Genomic DNA, 24,197 nt, shown 5'->3' on the forward strand with positions numbered 1-24,197 from the left:
GGATGCTTAAATAAATCCAGGCATGCTGATAAAACACAAGTTGTAAATACGGCTAAGTAAAATGAAAAATGCTCGCTGTCTCCAATCATTTTAATTGTGCAACCTATCAATATTACTTAATTTCCCAATTTCCCAATTAAAATAAGTTGTTTCCACTAACATAGCAAAATACAGGAAAATTAATTCCGGATATATCTATTTTATGGTAGCTTTACATTGAAGAATTAAAAAAACGAAACAGAAATAAAAGGTACCTGGAACGTCAGTGAAAGTCTCCCCAAGGACGGACACGTGAAAAGGTAGCTCCTGCTCCTTCAGTTTCAGCAGCACTTTAAAGAAAGTTTCAGGATCTTTGTCATGTTCCCTTGAAATAAACAGAACTTATCTCAGCATCACTTCTGTTTACTTGTGAAATTGTTATCTGTTTAAGAGAACAGTATTCTACTTCGAGTATAAATTCCCTCTTTGTTTATACAGCATGCTTGAATATTTTCCTCAACCCAGGGCTCAGGAACAGAACTGTCTTCAAACAACACAACATCACGCTGAAGAAAGGATAAGGTGGGAAAAATAACCACAATGATTTCTACTCTTTTCCCTATAGAAAGACACGTATGCAATCTTCTCTCCTGAATATACTTATCCTTTACAGAAGATTGCATACTTATCCTATAGTATTTGCCTTTTGGTTTGTTTACTTCAGGTGCAACACATAACTAAAAAGGTTTTGCTAAAAAAAGATAGCATTTTTCCAACTGGAACGTCATGAACGAATGTACCAATGGAAAGCTCCCGATCCCTTCAGTACTCAGGTGAAGAAGAAAGGAGAGAACTAATCAGGAGGCTTTTTCTACCTTTCTATTTTTAAGGAGGCAACAGTAAGTTGAAACAATAAGGGAGAAGCCTATATTTATTTATAAATTCAGCTAAAAATAGTCCTGCATTTTGATACGAGTATGACAGTCAGTGCCTTGAAACACAAGTTTGGTTACTAACAAAGTGGAAAAAAACAATTTGCTCATCTACTGTCTTCACCAAGACATGATAAATGGTTAAAGAAGATATCACGGATGATCTGAATCTGGTAGATTATATTAAAAACGAAATAAGATACTTCCCCCACGCTAAGGTGAATATTACATCTCCCATTTAATTATTCTGCTTTAAATTGCTGTATTTGAGGCAGATGCGCACCATATGCCTTTAAGATATTTTGGTTGTATTTATTATTTAGAAAATTCCACTGTTTTCCTTCCTGTACTAAGGGAAAACCTACAGCTCAGCAGCCTTGGTGTCTCTCTTCACAGACTCATTTTCCAGAGCGAATCCGTAGGTTTGTCACACTGCTGTATGAAAGATTAATAATTGTATCGTCCAGGAAATCTGAAGCCAAATGACATCTGCAGCTCTACATGTGTTAATTTCTCATTCAGTCAATATTTTTGGTTTAGGGAATTAAAACAAATTAATCTTATAATTGATATGACTTTCCTAGGCTGAAAAATGCGTCAGGAACCGTGGAGTTCTCTGAATCAGATGCATTTTTTTTATAAAAGAAAGCCAGACAATAATTACTTTAAGAAGTTCTGCATCTCCCAGATTTGTTTTGTTCCAAATAATAAGGAGGAATGCAACAGCATAAGCTTCCTAATTTGTTTCACATCTGTGAACCAGGAGTCTTCACGGTGGTTCCAGTAACCAAAGTGGATAAGACAGAGAATTCGGACAGAGAATTTCTTTCAGCTGCAAAAACACAAGAGCTGCTTGGATTGAGATATCCACCTGTTCCTGGCAGGTAAATTATCCGTCCAAGTCTATTCCCAGTATTTTAGTCCCCTCCAAAAGCTCAGCTGAGAGAGCTGAAGTAGGATTACAGTGCATGATTCAGACTTGGCTGGAAGGGAACGGGTTGGAAGAGCGAAAGCTTGCTGTCAGTCAGTGCAACACAGCATCATGTTTCCTTCTTGCCTCAGTTTCTCTTTCAGGAAGGTGCTCTTGGTGTGGGTGAGCAATCCTGATGAGCACATGCTGCTCGTGACACCGAGGCCTGCAGCTTCCCATCCCTGCACACACACAGCTCGGCCCCGACAGACAGAGCTGTGACGCTCGCACAGATCCTTCCAAGCTTTTCACAGCCGCGCTATCGGCTTCGCAGTCACAAAAAGTCCTTCCAGAAAAGGAAATGCTTTCCCCCTCCCTTTCCAGAAGAGACCAGGGGTCCCAAAGGCAGCCAAAAGTGGAGGATGCTGTTGGAGCCACATTGTCAAGGAGCTGGCAGGAGAACGTGAAGCCTCGCGGCTCGGAGAAGCCACATAAGCTGCACATATTTAGGAAAACTGATAGGAATTGGAAGTTGCAGCTTTGTTTAATAGGTGGGGAAGAACAGAAGGAATATTTGGCACCCAGAAGGAATGCTGAAAGAGGAAATGTTTCCTCTGCGCTGGAGGTTTTCTGAAGGGTTTTCTGATATAGGTGATCCTCCTTCCACAGCCCCTCTGAAAATGTCTGGCTTTTAGATGATAATCGGAGGTTTCAATGACCCATTTTGTGAACCTCACCATTTTTTTCTATCTAGGAGGTCACACTGTTTGAGCTGTCTGCTCCTGTGACTTCTCCACACAGCAGCCATTTTATTTTCAGTCATTTTTATTAAGACCTACAGCGAGCTCCCAGCACGTGGACCTACAGGTGGCAATGCCTTCTTACACCTGCCCATCAGCAGCAGTACAGCTCCTGGTAGAAAGGACAAACTAACCCAAGAACACCTCTTTTACCGCACCAAAGAGTGCTATGTTTCTTGGCTGACATGGAGAAAACCATATACAATCCAGTCTGCCTTACTCAGCAACAACTGCTAAACACACCAGATTGTCATAGCAGTGATCGTGGAAAAAGATGAACACAATATGGAATGTCTGTTCTGTAAAGATCTGCTCAAAATGACGTGCACTTTTGGCTGCATCTGTTGCATTTGGGAGCTTTATTAAACAGTATTAATTATATGTACTCCACTTCCTTAGAAAGGACTGCAAAATGTTACAAAAGCCTGATGTAAAAGCACAAATTTTTCTTTCAAGATATTACATTTTGAGGAAAATTAAACTGATTTGATTCCAGGCTGAGTTGTTTGGGTATTTGAAATGCTCTTGGATTTTTACTGGATATGATATGCATCTGGTAAAGGAAAAATAAGACACTGGGCACAGTATGAATGCAGTCTAAATTTCATCTTAAGAACATGAAAGCACCAGAATGGCCAAACTCCAGCTGCAAACTGCTACAAAATGGACACGGGCATCATTTGCTTCCTGCTCATACCTATGTTTGCATTTGAGAGCAATGCTCTTGGAGACACTCAGTCTCCATGTTTAAATACCACACACTACCATTTTTTTTTTTTTTTACCTAGAATTACTCCAAGCTTTTTAATTTTTCTGTCCCAAACACATTAGAGGTGTAGTGGTCTGGGAGTAAGATCAGAGTTCATCCTGATTTATGGCGACTTCCCCTTCTAATTCAAAACAAAACTTGCAGGGCTGTCCCCACATGAGCAATGGGAGGGCCGTAGCATCAGTTCCCATCACTACTGAGCCTCCATTATCCCTGCCTTAGATTTTCTAAGGCATGGGTGTGATGGTATTACTTTTTCACCACAGAAGGACGCTGTCAGGATTAATTGATGACTTGACATCCCTCTTTTCAGCCTAAAATGATTAAAAACCACAACGTCTTAGGACTGCAGCAATGCACCTCTGTACAATCAGTGGCAAAAGTCTTCAAAACTCCCTTCTGCTTTTCAAAGATTTTATTAATTTAGCCTGGGAGCCCCCAGAGCTTTGCCCTTTGCTGGACCTGGAAGGAGAGTGCACACAATTCAGCCGAACCTGAGTTAATCCTTGCTGCTGCAGGACACCTACAAGCTGACCAGGGATGGAAAAAGTACATGGGGACAAAACAAAAAATGAAGAGAATAGCAGAATTTTATGCACTACGTTGCGCATATTCATCTCTAGAATTTAAGTGAAATTCAGTGAAAGACCCAGATGGTCTTCTGTGACTTGAGCTTACATTTTTAAGTATACGTAAACTTATACTTGGTGATAATCCCAGTTATTTAGGATTTGGAGAAAGACATATATAGCAATGCAAATAGAAAGCAGAAGAGCTGGGCCAAAGAGACAGAACTTGCTCAAAGCCGCAAAATGAATGCAATCTATTAAAAATTGTGCAAGTTAATCAGTAATATGAGAGTGCTGAGCCAGGGAGAAATTCCAGCTATTTCAGAAAACGCTGCACAAAGGTTTGCAATGATTCTGGTCCTGCCATCTCCCACGGTGGGACATACACTGAAAGGGTTACAAATGAGCTCGGCTAAATGCAATATTAAAAAGCTTGATCTTAATCTTCTTAAGACATTTAGCATGTCCGATTTGCAGTATTTCAGAGGTAGAGAATTCAAAACGGTGAAGGGCACGCAGTAGTATTTCACTTTTTACAGTGCTTGAAATCCAAGCAATTCAAAACGGTTCTTACACGACAGTAAGCGGACACACGAAGAGCCCAGGAACAGCAGCATTAGTTCCAAGTCATAGAGGAGCAGCCTATGTAAGCATCAGGTGAGGAACTCACCTTCCAACCTGCGTGCATCTCCTACTGCCTGCTAACTCCATAAAATCTGAATGTCAGACAGGCAAAGGTGACAAGTGGCATTACTAATACAGGTTAAAAATCTTCGGAAGTCGAAGTGGCATTTTAGCACTTTTCTAGAATATACAACAAGAGCTCAAACACATTCCTGGCTATCTGCAATAATCGACAGAAAACGGCTCACAGAAAAAGGCCACTAAAGAATTCTTCATTATTTATGAGGTTGGGCGGTGTTTCTAGAGACAGAGAAAAGAAAGAGGCAACGGCAGAAGGTTGGGAAGAAAGGAAAGAATACAGAAAAGTCAGACTCTGATGGAAACAGAAGCTGCCCAGAGCATTTGAGAGCACTATCAGTGGTAGAGAAAAGGTCAGAAAAATATCAGCAAAGATATAAATTAAGAAGCAAAAATAAAACTGCACAGTAATTAAAGGAGAAGAATGGAACAGAAAGAGAACAAAAGAGGAAAGACATTCAGCAGTGTTAGAAGAGAAGCATGGTGCAGAGAGGATGGAGAACAAAAGAAATCAAGGACGAGAAGGTAGAAAACCCATGAAATCCTTTGTAAAACTTCAAATTTCTGAGACAGCAAAGGAGAAGAAAAGCAGGGGCTGCCAAGAGATGGGAAGGCAGCAAGGCAAGACCTAAAAGCAGGGACTTGGGGTCCTTTACTGGTTTGGCTGATACACTGAGACCTGGGGAGGGCGATGGAGGATGCCACAGGCTGATAAGAGGACTCATATGACAACAGCCTCCTGCTGACCCTCTATCTGGTTCTCAAGAAAAAAAGAGCAGCGCATGAAGAAATGGGGCAGCCCTGAAATGCATGCTCTGCTGAAGTAGGAATGGGGCTCTGATTCATGCCAAAACTAACGTACAGAAAAATTACCAGCAATTTAAGACTGCACTGCACTAGAAAGAAGAGCACACCTTGATGCTCTGCATTAAACTTTGAGCTCAAAAAAAAATTGAATCTAGGCTTATAATAACCTAATAATGCTAGAATGCAACAGTGTAGTTACAAGGAAAGAAGCATGGCCTTCAGAATAGAGAATTACAGAGTTCTGGTCTTTTCCTGACACTGATTTCCCAAGAGAGAGCTCTGCCCAGGTTTTCTCATCTGTACGATGTGGCTTTACAGGAGCATTCATTTCCAGAAGTGTGCTGAGGGTCGGACTCAGTAAATACTTCTGGAAGATAACATTCTTTCTAAAGAGAGAGGACTCGTGTTAAAAGCCTATTCAGCAGATGAATGAAATTCATTTAAATAATTATTTTTGTGGAGGGTGGGAGACTTTCCTAAACCAACTGATTTCAGTTATACATTTTCTATGTTGAGATTAAAATAAATACATAAATAAAATTAAAATTTGAATACCAAATTTCTGGTAACAATGCTCCCGATAACTGCAAAAGAGGAAATATTACTGCCAGGAAAGAGCCATTAGAAAAGAGACAGGGGAAAAAGAAATTACTATGAAAATGCAAACATGAAGGAAAAGTTAACTGCTTTCCATTTATTCAATTTATCACAGTATTTTTCCCATCTTTTTACATCTCCAATATGAAGCAGAGGTGCAGTGTAAATACGTAGTTAATTCCAATGAGTTTTTTTCTTCAGCTGATATGCTTACAAAATGTTTTTGCTGTAATTGTGCCTCTAAACATTGTCTGGCATCATCAGCATCAAAAGTTACCGCAACATCTAATACCCCCTCAGTCAACAGAAAATGGAGTCAACAAGAAGAAAATGCTTTTGTGTAAGTGTCACTGAAAAAAAAAAAAAAAAAAAAAAAGATGCTGAAGAATAAATTCCAGGCAGTAATTTGGAGGACCTACATGTAAAAGAGTCCCTGGTCCTCACCTGTGCTTGCAAAACACCTGTGCACAAAAAGGGATTCAAAGCTGGCCGGGATACAGGCAAAAAGCAGCTGAACACTACCAGCAAACACAGTGTTTTATTTTCTATTATAGCCCATGACTTATTTACAGCGAGGAGTGTGTATTTTACCCTCTGATTTTTTTTTCTTTTCAAATTGCTGGCCTGAGAAAAATGGGCGACATTTTGCTTTACGCTGGGAAAGCATTTTCTCCTATCTTGCATTATCTCGAGGAGATTCATAAAAAAAGAACCTTGGGAGTTTATTGTTTAGATTCTTCTTCTTCTCCCCTCACAATTCATGAAGAAAAATCTCAAAATAAAATATTATGCGTTCTCTACCCAAAGAAACCTCAGGATCACCATCAGTCATTGAGGCTCCTGCTTATTTCCTAAAGAGAGACTAACCTTTGGAGACAAAGACAGGTCTTTGGTCTCAGTTAATTGGTGTAAAAATCAATGCACTTTCACTCAGATGCCTTTTTTTTTTCATTTCTTTTACTCCAAATTAGTTAACCTAGCTTTTCACGAGTGCAGGATTCAGAAGAAAACCATGTCTGTTGCATTTGCCATGGAATCACAGAATCACAGAACTGTAGGGGTTGGAAGGGTCCTCTAGAGATCACTGAATCCAACCCCCCTGCCAAAGCAGCTCCCAGCCCAGGTTGCACAGGTAGGCGTCCAGGTAAGTCTTGAACATCTCAAGAGGAGACTTCAACAAAATCCAGTAACTGCTATGGACTACATGGACTAGTTTATTTAAAAAATAGAAATGAACTTCCTTTTGCTTTCCAAAGGTAATATCACAAATGGTTTCCTGTTGTTGGGACTCATGGTTAGCAAGATAAAGCAATTCAAGTGACCCTGACAGCCCTGATAACCATACCTAGTATACCTTATTGTAATTCCACATACCATAAAAAATCATGTCACAGTAATAATAGATGGGTATGAATATGATAATAAGTGGCTAATAATTTTCTCAGGTGGTTATTCGGAAGAACAGAAGAATCAAATATAAGTCACCACATGAAAAACACACAATTACACATTTTCCTGATAATGGAAAATCCACTATACTAAACCCTGTGGAACAACACTGTCTGCTGTCCCCTCTAATTTTCAAAGTGGACTCATATCACCAAACTACGACTACTGAATATCCCCCTAAACATGCTGTCTGGGTCAAAAAGCAAGTGATGGCCACTAATGAACACTGTGAGGGCAGTGAGCATAGCTACCAAAGACAACTCCTGCTTTTTGGATTTCTGAAGCTGACCTCGCAAAGATGGAGCTCCAAACCAGGAACTTTGTTGGTGAGAAGAACCAAGGCTTGAAACTCATTAGTCAAAGAGATTAACACAAGTATGCATCTCACAGCTTTCAGAACCAGGAATGAACTCATTTCATCAAGTCTTCACACAATTGCAAGCAAGAAAAAGCAGAGATTAGGGGAAACAAAGGGAAAAAGAAAAGATGAAAACATGGAGAAGAGGAAAGTGCAGAGGAAAACAAGGGAATAAGAGAAAACCAAATACTGCAGTGCAGTAAGAAGGAGAAGAAAATAATTAAAAGGAGTTATGAAGGAAGAAGCAGAAGAGACATAATTTTCCCATGATTGGTGAAAATAAGGAAGATCATTGGCTGATGAACAACTTGATTTCTGTCTCTCAGAAGGTATTTGCAATGCTTTGGTGATGGGTGCTGTATGTTACAAAGGGGGCTGGTGGCACTGTCTGCTATGTTCGCTTGTGACTGATTACAAAACCCTTTCTGCCCTTGTTTATGATGTTTAACAGGACGGAGGCTATCTTGGACTACGATCTTCCAGCAGAATGCTGCTGAAAGTTTTCCAGAATAGACAAAGAATAAGACTTACAAGTTCCACCACCGAATGCAACTGCAAAGCATATCTTGGATATGTTGCATTTCAAAGAAGCCTCTGTTTTAAGCATTCAAGTCTCATTTTATTTTAGAGAAACAACTGAATGTTTGAATGGGTTTGATTTTATGTCAAAGAAGTGCTTTTATTGCCCTTGTGAAGATTTTCCTAAAAATGTCTGTATCCTGGACATACTGGATCCTGGATCAGTCACGCTGCTGAAACCCAGGCAGGATGTGAACTGAAAACACAGAGCTTGTCTTCACTTTCAAGGATTCCTCTGCTGGACTCGGAATGACTTCATCGTACTTTGAAGAATAAAGAATTAGTTTATATGCATTAAAAAAAACAACAACAACAAAATCACAAGAGGAGGACTTGTTTAAGAAAAAGATAATGGTAGAAGAGAAGGGATGAAGATGCAGAAAGTGGTAATGGTAATGTGTGTTCTTTTAGTTTGACTAAAACTCTCAGAAGTGAACCACGAATAGCTGAAGGAATGAGTGAGATCTGATCAATTTGACCAGCTCTTCAAAAATAGCATGGCAAAGAGCTAGCGAGCCAAGTGAAGGCAGAAAGGGTGGGAGACAAAAAGATGTAACACCAGGTCAGATCATAAAAGGAGGGTGATAAACTGATTAAGAAAATTAATGGGAGGGATCGAGAGGGCAACATAGTAAGGTTTCACAATCGGGTTTAGGAGCAAGCATGAATCAACTCGGACAGTACCATGCGCAGGTAAGGAAGGGTGATGGAAACTTCTTGACAGAGAAATGCTGAGAAATAGTGGGAGAGGAAAATGAGAAGCAGGTCTGCTGTAAGAGGGGAATAAAATGGAGGACACGCCCATGGAATTGAGCCTGGAAAAGAGAAAAGGAAAATGCTTGAAAGAGAAAGGTCAAGAGGAGTTTGGGAGAAAGGGACAGGAAAAGATTGCTTTGATGGCAACAGGTGGAAGAGCGAAAGCCCCCTTTCTTCACAGCCATGAAAGGACTCCTTTGTTCCACCAGTTCACATGCATTCCTGCTAAAAATTGGGTTTTGCAGTTGCTTGGAGAAGGAAAACATCATAAAACAAATCCCTCATCATGGAAAAGCGCAGAGACAAGCATACTAGAGCTTTTATGACAAACTGGGATGCACCGATCCCAAACATCGAAGCTTTCGAATTTTCCAGTCCTATCATAAGTCAAGATCATTTTTCAGACAAGCACTCACTGGGCTTGAGTTTTGCTTCTGGTGCAGATAACACTGCTTTTACAATCACTGCTTTTAATACGTGCACCCTAGGTAGGATGTGCTTCAACCTCGACTTGATGGGAGTGGAAAAAGGGTTGGCACCAAATTTCTCCATACGTAATGAGAAGCAAAACAGGGCTGCAGAGCTTAAAGAGAGAAAAGAAAGTACAGTGCTTAGTAGAAGTGAAAGAACCAAATGTATTTGGGGAAGCAGTGAGTAAAAAAGAAAGTTTTATTTTAATATGATTCTTTCTCAGCCTATTAAATTCTCCAATATCAGACCGAAGTCTGCTAAAAGTTAGTAAATAAAGGCTTTCTGGAGAGCTTTATTAAATCACTTATGACTTATCAAGTTAAAACTCCCACTCAGATATCTTAATAAAACTTTCAGAGAATATATTTAATTTTACTGGAAACCAGAAACCGATCGCTAACCGCAGGAGTTACCGCATGCTACATCAGTGAACAGCTTTCTGTAAATAGAATATTTACCAACAACTTGGATTTAGTTCTCTAAAGTTTCGGTTTCTGAAGGTCAAATAACTATGTAACTGCTTAATAAAGAAGCAAAGAAGTACCTCTAAATATCTCCAAGCTCTGATGGGCTTATATTCTGCTCCTTAGGTGAGGTATTAGCAAAGCTTATTTATTTTCATTTCCAAGGCTTTTATTTGCTCACTCCCTTGTGGTAAAGCTGATTTCCATGATGATTCCCTTCTTAATTTTAATACCCTTTTTACTCATCATATAGACATAAGAATTTTCCATAAAATAATGAAACCCTTCCAAAGGAAATGAAGACAACTAGGAAAGTAAACTACAGCTTACTTTCCCCCCCCCCCCAATTAATTGATCCACTGTCATATGCATATATGAAAGATTTTTTTTAATGAAAGGAAAATAAGGTTAATTAACATAAAACCCCTCACTCCTTGAGATGTTGAATTTTGAATTTTATCCATGCTGCCTTAAGTGCCTTGATTTCCCAGTAATGACCTAGTTCTCCTAATGAGTAACATTAACCCCTGGCTGTAGCTGTCCAGGACTTAATTGTCAACTGGAGCTGAAATAGGAGAGTTTGCCGATCAGCAGGTATGTGGTATATTAACTCATGTCATTTCAGACCCTAATAAATAAATCTGTTGCTAAGGCAACAGGAACATCAGCTGTATCACTCTTTTTCTTTTTTTTATTCTTTTTTTCCCCTTTTTAAAGGAAACTGCTTTTCACACCGAGCTTTTTAAAAAGGAAATTAACTACATGTAACCGTAATTAGGAGAAACATCATTTCTCATCTGAGAAACATATCTACATTAATGAAAAAAAGGCACTCTAAAAGAGCACTGCTTTCTACTGTGACCAGAGTAACTGAAATTATTTCCCTCAAGTGAAGGAATGCAATTTGAAGTATACATCTGAGTGGAAACAGATCACAAAATATTTTAGCTTTTTGTATTTCTGAGATAGTTCTCCTCTGCTTTATTACACTGCTGATACCAAACGAGCAAAATGCTTCAGCTACTAATCAGGAGCCTGGGCAATTGAAACCAGATGAGAAAAAAAATATTACTCAAAACCGAACACCTCCACTACTCTCTGTGTATCTTCCAATATGATTGGCATAAGTGCAATTTTTTGGTAAGATAAAAAACCAACTCATCACGTTTTCACAGAAACACAGAACTTTAGGGGTTGGAAGGGACCTCTAGAGATCATTGAGTCCAATTCCCCTGCCAAAGCAGCTCCCAGCCCAGGTAGGCATCCAGGTGGGTCTCGAATATCTCCAGAGAAGGAGACTCTACCACCTCTTGTGTGCAGCCTGTGCCAGTGCTGCATCACTGCGCTGTGTATTAGTTCCCACACACATTTGTGCAGAACTTCCTATGCTTTAGTTTGTGGTGATTTCCCCTCATCCTGTCTCCACACACTGCTGAGAAAGGTCCAGCCTCATCCCTTCGCCTCCTGCAACTTAGGTATTTATAGACATGGATTAGATCCCCTCTGAGTCTTCTTTTCTCAAGGCTGAACAGACCTATTTTCAGCTAATGAAAATTTAAGTACCTGATTTAAACACATATGCCATTGCTCCCCTCTGCCCCACAGCAACCTGAAACTTGAATGGGAAAAGCAAGAGGAGATTGGAGCAGTCGTCACAGCTGGGCAACAAGAACACGTCACTAAAGGCACATTTGATTTGGTTCTTTGTTTTCTGTTTCCATTTCTTCACCTGAAAGATCAAGCCCTCAACACTGTGGTTTTCAAGGAATAGATTTGAAGTTTTACAGAAAGGCAAAGTCTATACACGTGTAAGTAGCAAAACTCCAAAGTGATGCTCACTATAGGAGAACTTTCACAGTCGAGATGCCTCTATTATATGGTGATAACGTCTCCAAGTTCTCAGAAACAATGATTAAGGAATAGTGCACCTTCCAGTGAAACAACTTGATATCCCAAATTCCCAGCTGTTGGAAGAAGTTTCAAGATTAGATTTCACCAGTGAATTAACACTTCTAAAACATATCCATTTTAAAACTGTTATTGTATGTCCTACAGGCTTTTTATCGTATCTGGTACCTTTTAGTTAAGGCTGTATAAACACCTGCATTTTAAGCCTTTTGCTTTCAGTCTGTCTTATCTACCCAACACTTTCACCTTTTAGGATTAAATTTGCCAGAATCAGTTGCTTTTCAAAGGTGAAGTTTTCCTGTAGACACTCTCTCCCCATTCAGCACAAAGCCAAGATCTCTGCTGCTTCCCATTACAAGGGGGCAGAGAAGCACCATCCTGCCAACCTCTGCCCTCCTTACATGATGCTGTATGTGTAGCCACCTGGAAAGCAACCAACCCCTACAGTTCTGTGATTCTGCTGGGGATGCCCACAGAGGCTAATAACAGTTTTGAGTACTCAAAGGCGATTTCTAGGTGCAGCACGCTTTTGTAGGCTCCTCTTCTTTGCAGTCTGCAGGGGACCTGTGCTAGCTGCATATCAGAGATGGGTTTGTGAGCAAACTCCTTGCAGCGGGCAGCCACACGGTACAGCAGTGATGGGCACGTGGTGAACACAAAGCCAGCCCTTCTCCACAGACTCCTTTCTTCAGCTCTTTGATTTCAGTGACGTTCTACATTCAAACCATGCAGCAGGGCACGGCACTATCTCTGTGCACACCATTCTCCCATAGACCAGAAATCTGCAGATAAATTTTTTGCAATCTAGGTTTGTTTTTCTTTTTTCTTCTGAATTTCCTCAGCGTGACTTCCACCGCAGCTCCTCACGCTCCTCCTGTATCTCCTTCCCCACGCTCTTGTCACACACAGTTACGTACAACGTGAGATAATGGGTTTATCTGATTTTTCACAAGAATTGATAAGGGCGACTTGTTTGTGCGCGTGTGTAAATTCTCGCCGATTCCACGTGCGATCTTTTATCACAACCATGCAATTAGGGGAAGAAAAATTGATTTCTGACAACTTTCTGTTATCGAGTCTTCAACTGCTGAGATGATACGGCACACACAGGGAAGAAAGAAAAAAACAAGAGGCCTTTGAATTACAAGAAACACTGCAGTTCCTCTCCGTGAAAGAATGGACCAAAGAGCCCAGAATTTTGTAGTAAAAAATTCAGTACGTGGCCTCTGCATGATGTGGGCTACGGTTTGGGGGGCAGTGGGTTTGCAACTTTGCACATTTGCTGTCACGCCCAAATGCAATAAGAGAGGAGGAACAAACTGGCGTAGCCACAGTTACAGGAAAAGCTTTGGCAGGTGCCCCTGGCCTTACTGGGGGACAGAAAGAGGGAATAATGCAATGCTGGCATGCAAATATTGCGGTGAGAAAGGACTGTGCCACACCAGTCACCGCCACAACCCTCACGTGCACCGAAAGCACACATTATTACCTCGGGAAGAGAACCGGTGGGATAGTAGACGGAGCTGATCAAATCTGGGGACTTTGCCCATTGATCATCGCAATTTCGCTGTCTGTTTCCACCAAAGCACATTTACAGAGAGGGAAAACTAATTCCTTGGCAGAGCTGCTGTCACAGAGAGACGCTCGGAACCCATCGCAGCCTTTTATCCAGACCTCTGGCTATAAGTCATTTCTATTAACAGTGCCTTGCTATAGATGTTTATAACAAAACATTAAAGACTTGGTGAGAAAGGAGAAAACAAATTACTCTGCAGAGAACCTAGCAACTCTGCTAAAATACTGTCAGTTATTTATCTGCTGTCAGCAGAGGTTGCACACTGTAATCCTTGACAGGCTCAGATTTGGGAAGAATGAGGAGAAGGGGCAGGGATTGCAGCTGAGGGCCTGTTCTCATGCAAAGGCATTTTAACACAGATTTAAAGCGAGAACATAGATCCTAGAAAACATCACTCTGGATTTGAGCTGTCTCCTCACAGGCAGGGCCCACCCGTGGCTGGGCCTGGGAGGTCGGCACATCCTCTTCTCCAACAGCACTGTTGAGAGTTATTTTTTTTACATTTCAGCTGTAGGTGATTTTTTTTTTTTTTTTTGTGAGGTGAAGGGGAACGCAGAAGCATAAAAATCTTCCGTGTTTACTTCTTTGTTTATTTTTAAATGAAAAACACATGTAAATCACCAGCGTAGGCAACGGTGTAGCTCAGCGTTGTCGTACAGGATGGGGGCTGCGAGCACCAAGCAGGCAGGACACCACTGCCAACGTCTCACTGACAAAAAACCCCTCACATATGACAGCACATGGCTATAACATGCCCCGCCGTGCCCACACGCTCAGGCCAGGCTCAAGAAGGGGATGCTTTCCCTCTCCATTGCCTCAGTCATGAGCTCTCCTTGGCCGTGAGTACGTGTTTTTGGGTGGCCCGCCCACCTGGCCCCACACATGGGGGGGAACTGCTGGGGAATCTTCATTTTCCCAACCATATTCGCCAATTAAAAACAAACCGTTGTTTTTAAGAGCAAATTTAGGTAAATCTGTTGATAAAGCATCCTAACACTAAAGGGTAGGAGTTCAGCCCAGAACATTTGCATGCAGCTTCCCCACACAAGCACAGGCGCTTTCCATTTCCATCGCAGAGCCTTGCTGCGCTGGAACTCTAATGGGCTTAGAACAGTAAATTTTGAAGAAACTGATTGCTGCCCCTGTAGCTAGTAAATGCCTGCCTGGACCCAGTGGCATTTGAAAAAAGTGTTTTATCATAAAATTATCCCAGCAGAGTCCATTCTGCAAGATAACATCATCATCATCATCATCATCAGTACTGCGCGCAGGACCCAACAGCTCTGGCACAATATTGCCAGTCATTTATCTGTTGTCAGCACAGGTTACACACTGTAATCCTTGACTGCCTCGGAATTAGAATGTCTTTGATGTCCCCACAAGAGTTTTTTGCCCGAAGGCTTTACCAATGCTCGGCGGCTCAGTGTTTATTCCTCGTAATCTTCCTCTCATCTCCAGGCTAGCAGTGACAGATGGTTATGGGCACACAATAGTATTAAGAGTTTGATATTTTTTTTTTTTTATGCTGTGCTCTCTGTACAACAAATAGCTATCAGACGCGGGCCAGAGAGCTGACATGGCTCGCTTAGGTAATGGCAAACAAACAGCTCGGGTTGATGCTTTCTGTCATTTTCCCTGCTAACCCTGCTTGTTTTCATTGTGTACTCTCAAAGGTAAACTATATTAACCTTATAGACTGTTATTAAAAAGATATATCTATATGAGCATAAAGTGCTTTTCTTTCCTCTTTTTCTTACTCTTTTGATTATGAAAGTAATACTGCTGACATATTGAACAAATATCGAATGTCAACATAAATTTTTAGTGTGTGATAATATTCCCCTTCATATAGCTGTGTGTCAGGCAGGAACCCATGGATGATGCATAGCAGTAAATAACCCAAACAAAATTAGTTCTCTTGTCAGCTTCTACCTTGTATGTCCCCAGGCATCAGTAAAATTGACTGCACGCTAGATTTTCAAAATTAGCCCTAATGTTAGCTGTGTGTCTGGCAACCTCCAAGTTTCCAATGTTCTACTATATTACCCGTAAGGATGAATGTGTTACTTTTATATTTTGGCATTTGCTCTTGCTGATGCGGCTTTTTTTTATTTTTTTTTTTCCTCCTCTCCAAATTAAAAATAATTTAGCATTAACAATAAGTACGTGTGCAAACACAATGCTGCGTCTCTTTAAGCAACTAACTTTAGGCAATTAAATTAAATGGGAGCAAAAAGTATACACAGAAAGAAAAGGAATTATTCAATTTAATATTGTTGATTTTATTACTTAGCTTTGCGCTGTTTTATGCAAACTACTGAATAATATGGAAAATATTTTCTTTTCCTTTACCCGGCTGCTTTTGAATGCAACATTTGGAACAATTTAGGTTAGTGTTGAAAATGAAAAAAACAGCTCAGCATCGTAAAAAGTTTTTATAACTGACCATCTTAAAAAGACGCATTTCTAAAAGACGGTCTGAAGCGAGCAGGGATAATGTTCTCCCCAGAATAAAAGTGACACTAAGCTTCATGTACTTTCCACACCAAATGAAAACATGCAGCAGCTCTCACTTCCATGCACTGCATTTTAAAATAACCTATGAGAACACGGAGCGTAGCTGAGTTAGCAGCGGAACGCGATTAAAAATCAATGTGGCTCCCCCAGAAAAGCGATGTCGGAAGTGTGAAGTTGATTAAACAAATCCAAAGACAGATTCCACATCAACTTCCAATCCCTAAATTTTATGTTCAGACATTTAGAGTCAAAGATGAAAATCCCTTTAGGTACCAGATGCTGCAGATCATCTGGGAGAGCTTCTGGAGTTTTAATGTGCTGGAAGTCAAATCCTCTGCAAAGGCGATTTGCCCTGTCGGTGTGGTGTGCTTATTGCTTCACCTGAAAACAGTTGCTCTCAGAAAATCTGACCTACTGATCGACCCAGCATCTCTGCAATAAACAGACTATAATCTGTGGATGAAGTGAACTCTAATCAGGCCACATGCAGATTAAACGAACTGCGAGGAATAAAAACTAGATTAAAATGTTCGTGCCCAATACCGGAAGATTATCGGGACATTTTACCTCTTTAAATCCTAATTTATGTAGGAGTCAAGCTGAAGTTTATATGTTTTTAGCGATTATATGGCATAGTAGATTTTTGTCAGTTCAGAGAAGATTCAGAGATCAGGTAGATATTTGTGTCAGTGGTTGGAAAAATAGTGCCTCACTGTTAAGACAGCTAAAGATGCTTTGTATCTGCATGACACTGAAAGGGTGCTCTTAAAACATTGGTATGGGTTAATCTCAGCTACCCAACGCGACCGTGTATCCTTACGCTTAATCACTTGCATTAAAGTAATTAAGATAATTTAGACAACATTAGACATTGTCATCGGTGGATTGCTTTATAGGAGAAGTGTGTTGCCACAATTAAGCTTTACCACTTCAGCAGCAGTTGTATCTCTTTCCTGGTCAAAAAAAGAGGAATCATTAGCATGAATAGCTAAACGTCTGGTTAGCAAGACTGAATATGTATTCAAATTAATTACTTTGAATAATCAGGTGCCAGTGAGGTGTCTTTGTCCTGTACGCCTGTGTGTAAAGTCAGTTTGTATTTAGGAAGTTATTCTATACTCCACAGAAGTCACAGAAATGGTATCAAGCCAAATTCATAAATCTTTCTAAGGTACAGTATTTTGATTTGTTCACCACTTACCACCTGTGAGGCCAGGCAACATGTAAAGGTCTCTGCTGATAGTCCATTCCACTCCAGATATTACAGAGGTTAAAAGTCAGATGTTGCTTATCTTCTTCTTGACAAGGATTTGTACTTTCTGATGCTTCAGACTTGTTCAATCTCTCTGCCGCTGTTAATGGGGAATGCAGTCCCTCGTGCTGTGTGGTACAAAGTCCAGGCTGTGCTTCACAAAGTCCAGACTCATGACACGCATTGCTGTTTTTCATTAAGCCTCCCAAAGCTGTGCTCTTCTGCTGCCCAGGCAGGCCCTCACATTGATAAGCATCTCCATTTCTTTTAACACCAATTATGTTTTCCAAATGGGCAAGCTTGTGTTCCGGCATGAACCTGTGAGCAAAAGGAAGAGGAAAATCTATATAGTGTTCATGCTGGGTTGCTGTCTCACCTGGCATTTTTTAATTAATTAATAATAAATGAAAAGATGACAAACAGTTGGTACTGTACATCCATCCAAGCAACAACTCATTTCAGTAACACATTTCATATATATCTTAGAGAATATGGTGCCTGTGAAACATTCACTGGCTGGGGACCCAAAGGTCTCTGAGCTACAACAGTGCTAACAGCACAGGCATTAGCTGAGAGATAAAACTACATCCCTACCAAAATAAAATTAAGGAAACATCTCTGGGAAGCAAAAAGGCAATTTCTGTTATTTTAGCTTGGCATTTTTGCTCAGACTACAGCTAAGAGCGCTAGTAAATGCCACACATGGTGGTGTAACAACATAACGTGAGTCTCATCTATGGTCATGCTGACACCAGCAAGTGCCTTCATCACAGCTAAGTGAAAGCTAATATGGAAAGACAATATGTTGTCTAATAACATGGGCCAAATATGTCCCAGTGGCATGGGAGAGGGTTTTTATCTGAGTATCCTTTCCTGATTTCTGTAATGATCAGCTGAGAAGAAGAATCAAGACTGAAAAACAGAAATCCCTTCCAATGACAGGATGCATTTGCACACAGCTGAACTCCTTTTTGTAATACGTTACATGCAACAGTGCAGATCTACATCATCTGTGTTCAAGTAGAGATGGATGAATCGTGGTCCTGGTTCAGGAAACACACGGGCAAGCTTCTCCATTCAAACACGACATTCAAACACGCCATCATGGGATCCTCACTCTAAATGTCTGTACCTCAAGCTAATTTACCCAAATATTATTTACTTACATGCCCTTCAGTGTGATTATGGTTCTTCCAGATAAGCAGAGACATTTAAATTTTCTGTTTCCTTTTAATTTCCAAATGTTTACACACTATGGCCTGTTTATTGAACTGTTTACCAAAGTGAACACTTGCTCCATTTTACCAACCTCCTCCACAGCTCTTCAAGTTTTGCTCAATCACAGCAAGAGCTCCTTCCCGAGCTGTGAACAAACTGTTTGTCAAAGCAAACATCCTTAAATGCTGGAATCACCCTGCCCTTGCAACAGGATACCTCTGACCACACACAGGACCTCTTTGTTTGAAATTGCTACCAAAATACCAACACACACACATACACTATTTCTTCAAAATCCTTAAATCTCCCTTTGGAAGTCAGGACGCTGTGTGACAACTCTATGCAACGTGCATTCTTTGTTTGGGGTTGCTGTTCCTTGGCATATTACTTTTATGTTTATCTATACGAAGCTGCACTTTCAAGTCACTGACCACACGGCCTCTGAGATTCACCTTTTTCTCACTGCTCATCATTCATCACCAGAGCTGCTCTGTATATGCAATCAGAGCAGTTCAGCCATATTCAGTCACCTCACCCAAATCCATGATGCAAAGTACGAACATGACAAGTTCCCAAATGAGCTGCATTGAACTATTCCCGTCTCACTGAATCAGCCACGCTCAAGACTCTGAACTTTATGTCACCTTTGGGAATAAGGCCTTCTGCACTTGAAATAGGCTATTGTTCCTAAGAACATTTAAAGTAGATTTTTTAAAAATGTATTTTGTAAACTGCAATCTGCATAGAACCATAGAATCAGGTTGGAAAAGACCTTAAAGATCATTGAGTCCAACCAAGACGTAAATGTACTACCCTGATTCAAGCAACTCTCTGCTAAATGTGCTGAGTATTTTATGTCATCCAACTATTTTAGTTGTAAAATCCTTGTGAGGTGACACAGAATGTTGCTAAGCTGCCTGGCACCCATGTGAGGATGTATTTTCATATATTTATGCAGGGGAAAAGGGGAGGTGAAAACAGGCAAAGGGGTTTTCCCTAAATCAACAAGCCTGCAAGAGAGTCAAGAGTACTGATTTACCATGTCAAATTTAACTAACAGACTTTGAGAAATCATTGCCAAGAGAAGAACTACTTGATGCACTAAGGGTTGGACCACCTAAGCATTCTGTCTCCTTGCCTCTGCTTAATCTCCCGGGCAATCTAGCCCTCACTGCACCATTTCTACATCTGAACAGGTTTTTTTTCCTTAGCTTTCAGTCCTCATAAATCTGATCCATCATTTCTAATAATATTAGATAAAACTTTACTAATTTCTCTCCGGAATAAACTATTTAATATCCTTTTATTTAAGACATATGTGGGCAATCAATTCTGTTGTATTTACTTGTATTACACACACGGTATTCATCATCTTGACAATTTTAAAAAGTTTTAGAACACCATTTCACTTAACAGCTTAAAAAAAAAAAAGATTTATTTGATGGTTAACTTTGGAACAAGTTATCTGCATTAACTTCCATTGTTTTGGCATAAAGTAGTTCTGTATATTTTACTAACAACAACGGAGACATGATAAAGGATGTAGGCAGAGAGCCATAAACAGCTCTTGCTGCAAGACACAGCATTCATGTAAAGGCATTAATTTTTTAGACTTTGATTGGAAGACGTGTCTGTGCTCAGCCACTTGGATTTTACTAAATACAACCGTGTATAAAATGTTGTACCTGAATATAACAATTTTAACTGCAGAAAGACCACTGTAAATCATACACAGTATAAACCTGTCCACATGATTGGAATAATATAATGGATACTGTAGTCCCTAGCCACCAGCTAATGTTCTTTATGACACTTAAATAAATGACTTGAAAATAAAATAGTAACGCCAAGTCTTCTAAACCTGTTCATGTGCCTTTCCCAACTGCACGCTGGAGAAAGACAGTGTATAGTTAACACTTTTTTTCTGTTTATATTCTCCCTGGAGCACATTTGCTCCAGCTATTCTTCTTTTCTTCTTCTGAATTTGTATTCATTCTTTTTTCTTTTTTTCTGCCACCTTTCAGACTGAGTCATCTCAGTTGGACAAGATGATCTCGTAGGTCCTTTCCAACCTTGTGATTCTATGATCTCACAGCCCAGCACCTGCCTGGATCTTGGTCGGTGTTAATCATCAAGAGCACTCAGGATTTCTACACCACCTCAAACGTGTGTTGAATCTCAAAGGCATCTATAACTTTGGGGAAAAAAAAAACAACAACAAAATAGTCCCTCCAGTGTTTCATTTGGAGCCAGTCCCTGCTCCTACACACAGCTGATGAAACTTCTGTCCAAACTTCAGATAATACCACTGCAGAGAGGGAAAGGATACTGCTGGGTGTGGGGCACGTAGGTTTCAGGAGAAGGCCATCGAGCTACAGCAGCAGGCTGGTAGCTTCTGGCTATCAAGAAAGATGCACCATTTTTCTCTGGCTTATAAATGAACACTAAAGTTCATACATAATAAAAATTCCATGCACTACAAGTCAGGGTTTCAATCTAAATATTTGTCATTTTGAATATTACTTTTCATTTATGTCATGAAACCTCCCTTGGAGGAAACCCATGGAATTTTACTTGGAGCAGACCTGTGCATATTCCCTTGCTCTTCTATAACCTGTTCCTTTGCACCCTATCTATTTACTTGCAGCAGTTCATTTGCCTAATGACAAATTGCTAACAGAAATCAGTTTCATGTCACTGCAAGTCACTTTGTGCACCATTTTATTAAAGCAACAACCAAAAAGAATGGCTAAATGAATAGAAACTACACCAGGAAGACTAACTGGAGTGTTGGTTTAGGTCAGATTAAATTATACAGGCAAGTTTGGAAATTTTCCTTTGTCTTTCTATAAACACAATCACAAATGTCTCTTTGCAACCTGTAATACATCCAGTGGATTTTACGTGACATAAGACCCCACAGAGCTTGATGGTTCAGGCAGAGCTTATGGGACACTAATACCTGGAGTCCATTTGCCTTAAAATCTCTGCAATGGACATAAGCTCCGCAGTAACTGGGAAATTCTATTTTTGCCCTTTCTTACTTTCTGCCTCCAAGAATTTTTCCCATTCCCATGCTGAATTTGCTCCCATTGTTACAGGGAATATCCCAGCTGGGAATTATCCTAGTTGTGGATATTCCAGCATTCTATGAAGTGGCAAAACTTCAACACTTGCCTTTAGTGACTATTTTTCTTGCTAACAGACGTGTTTTGTTTGGTGGTGAGAAAGAGTTGTTGAGGGTGGTCAGGTATCCCAGAGCCGTGTTACAGCTGAAATCTAAAAGCCTGAAAGGAGACTCACAATATTTAAAGAATTTGGTATTAGGGTTAACTGAAGTTGTCAAATACTTTCTGGGATCTAATTTCACTTTCTGATCTTCAGCAATGCTTGTAATTCTTCATTCAGAAGAGGAAAGAGATTACTTGTCAGCAGTAATCTCTAACACAGATAATGCCATATAAATATTAGGGGCTTATAAGCATGGACATGGATTAGGAGCAAAGAGAGAGAGCAGAAAGAAAACTGAACAGAGCCAAGATTAAGCACTGGGAAGGGCAAGGCAAGAGAAAATACAAGGTCTGAGGCTGAGCATGTCTTCCCACAGCTGAACATACATTTTCCTGGGTAGAATAAGTAGGGTTTATGTAGAGATTTGGAGTGCTAACAGCACCTCTTCCCTGTTAGCAAAGTAAAATATATGGAAGCATTAAAATATTTGAGATGTGCTCCTTCCTGCCTGTCATTATCTTCTCTCAGCTGTCTTCCCTCCTCCATGACACAAGAAATACAGAACAGAGTCAGGAGATCACTTCCAACCTCCTACCCAAAGCCCATTCAGTTCTACCAGGTTGCTGCTAAGGGCCACATCCCATCAAGTTTCTGACTATAGTCAAGGCCAAAGACGTAGGTTTCATATCCAGGCATGACCAAAAGCACTGCTGTTTCAGCAAGAGATCCACTGAACTTAACCAGCCCTGGAGGTGTGCCTGCCTGGCAGGTAGGATGCAAGAGCTGCTCCCAGGGAAGGGAGGCCGGATCCAGGACAACTGTAGGCAGCTGCTTTTGGCTGCAGCTGGAGTGCGGTCCTTCGGAGTGGGGAGAGGAAAGATCTCGGGAGAGTAGAAGAGAAACAGGATAATTCTCACATTCCTCGAACCCAACTTCCACCTATGTTTCCAAGTAATTCCTGAGCAAAATCCCTCAATATCTAGTATTCGTATTTGACGCTGCCAAGAAATTCCCCTGTTAGCATTTGCATTTTCTTTCCCGTTTAGTCTCACTTGGATTCAACTACGCTCCTATTATTTTACTCCCTAAGATGCCATACCTGCAACTCAACGCAGGGAGGATGGTCAACTCAACCTCCGACTTTCCCCCGAGTACTACATTTTGATTCCTAACATGAAACTCACTGCCCAAGCTGGACTGTCTAAGTCCACATGCCAGAGGACCTGGATTTTAACTAGAAGTGCTCTTCAACCAGTATTTCCCGAACTACGCAGAAAGGTATCACCTTCCAAAACACAAGCCTGCAGTGAAGCTATGCAAAACAGGAAGAAAGGCAGGTGAAACGACTCCAAAACAAATACAGCCCCTGAAAGACTATGCTTTCCTGGTTTTGAGTCCTCTGAGCTGCTGCTCTTCTTGTACATCATGTGAGCCAAAAGCATGTCAAGTGCAATCCAGTACTTGTGGGATCATTCCATTTTCTTACATATTTACTGCTGACAAATTATTTCAACAATGTCTTAATTGCTTTAGGTCAGCAAAACCAAGCAGATGTTGATTACTCGGCACTTTATTACTGGAAGGGAGACTGCAGCCACTTATGTCACAAGCAAAACTCGCTCTGACTTCAAGAAAGACAGGTTTGGCTCTAAATAACTGAATTCACATCTTTAGTTCCCTGAAAGCCTTCAAAACTAAGTGTAAGAACCTGTGCAGAGCTGTAATTCGTAACAACACCGTCCTCAACACATGGAACGGTGCTAAGTTAAAAATTCCTCAGAACGATGGCTACAAGCTACAATACAGATTTTATAACACAGATGAAAATAAGTTATGCATTAAGTTAAGGAGATCCAATCCATGTCTGTAAGTATCTAAGGGGTGGGAGGCAAAGGGATGAGGTCGGACTCTTCTCAGCAGTGTGTGGTGATAGGATGAGGGGAAATGGCCACAAACTGAAGCATAGGAAGTTCTGCACAGATGTGAGTGGGAACTTCACAGTGACAGAGCACTGGCACAGGCTGCACAGAGAGGTGGTGGAGTCTCCTTCTCTGGAGACGTTCAAGACCCACATGGATGCCTACCTGTGCAACCTGGGCTAGGGAGCTGCTTTGGCAGGGAGGCTGGACTCGATGATCTCTAGAAATCCCTTCCAACCCCCACAATTCTGTGATTATTTTACACCAGATATAAAAACAAGCATCAATTGATAGCATTAAAAAAAAAGGAACTAATTTTCTCTATAATTAAACATCACCAATGTGCAGATCTGCTACACCAGCACTGCAAGGGAACAGATAGATTTTTGGAGCAGCAAGGAACAAGTGACAGAAATTGAGAAATTCCAAGCTTA

General features: G+C 40.6%; 1 protein-coding gene across 6 annotated transcripts in view; it reads right to left on the bottom strand.

The window, feature by feature from the left end:
• The window catches only part of GTDC1 (glycosyltransferase like domain containing 1), a 158,119-nt gene that overhangs the window by 17,029 nt on the left and 116,893 nt on the right, over positions 1-24,197 (bottom strand). For all 6 annotated transcript variants that reach the window (XM_065751009.1, XM_065751004.1, XM_065751005.1 and 3 more), the window contains 2 exons: positions 17,345-17,713; positions 255-364 (listed from right to left, as the gene is read on the bottom strand). In XM_065751009.1, coding sequence (XP_065607081.1) covers positions 255-364; positions 17,345-17,713 — 479 coding nt within the window. The remainder of the gene's footprint in view (positions 1-254; positions 365-17,344; positions 17,714-24,197) is intronic.

The sequence above is a fragment of the Cyrtonyx montezumae genome, unplaced genomic scaffold, assembly GCF_038088225.1.
Source record: "Cyrtonyx montezumae isolate F1298 unplaced genomic scaffold, pur_monq_1.0 scaffold_7, whole genome shotgun sequence".
In the NCBI taxonomy this organism is placed as follows: Eukaryota; Metazoa; Chordata; class Aves; order Galliformes; family Odontophoridae; genus Cyrtonyx; species Cyrtonyx montezumae.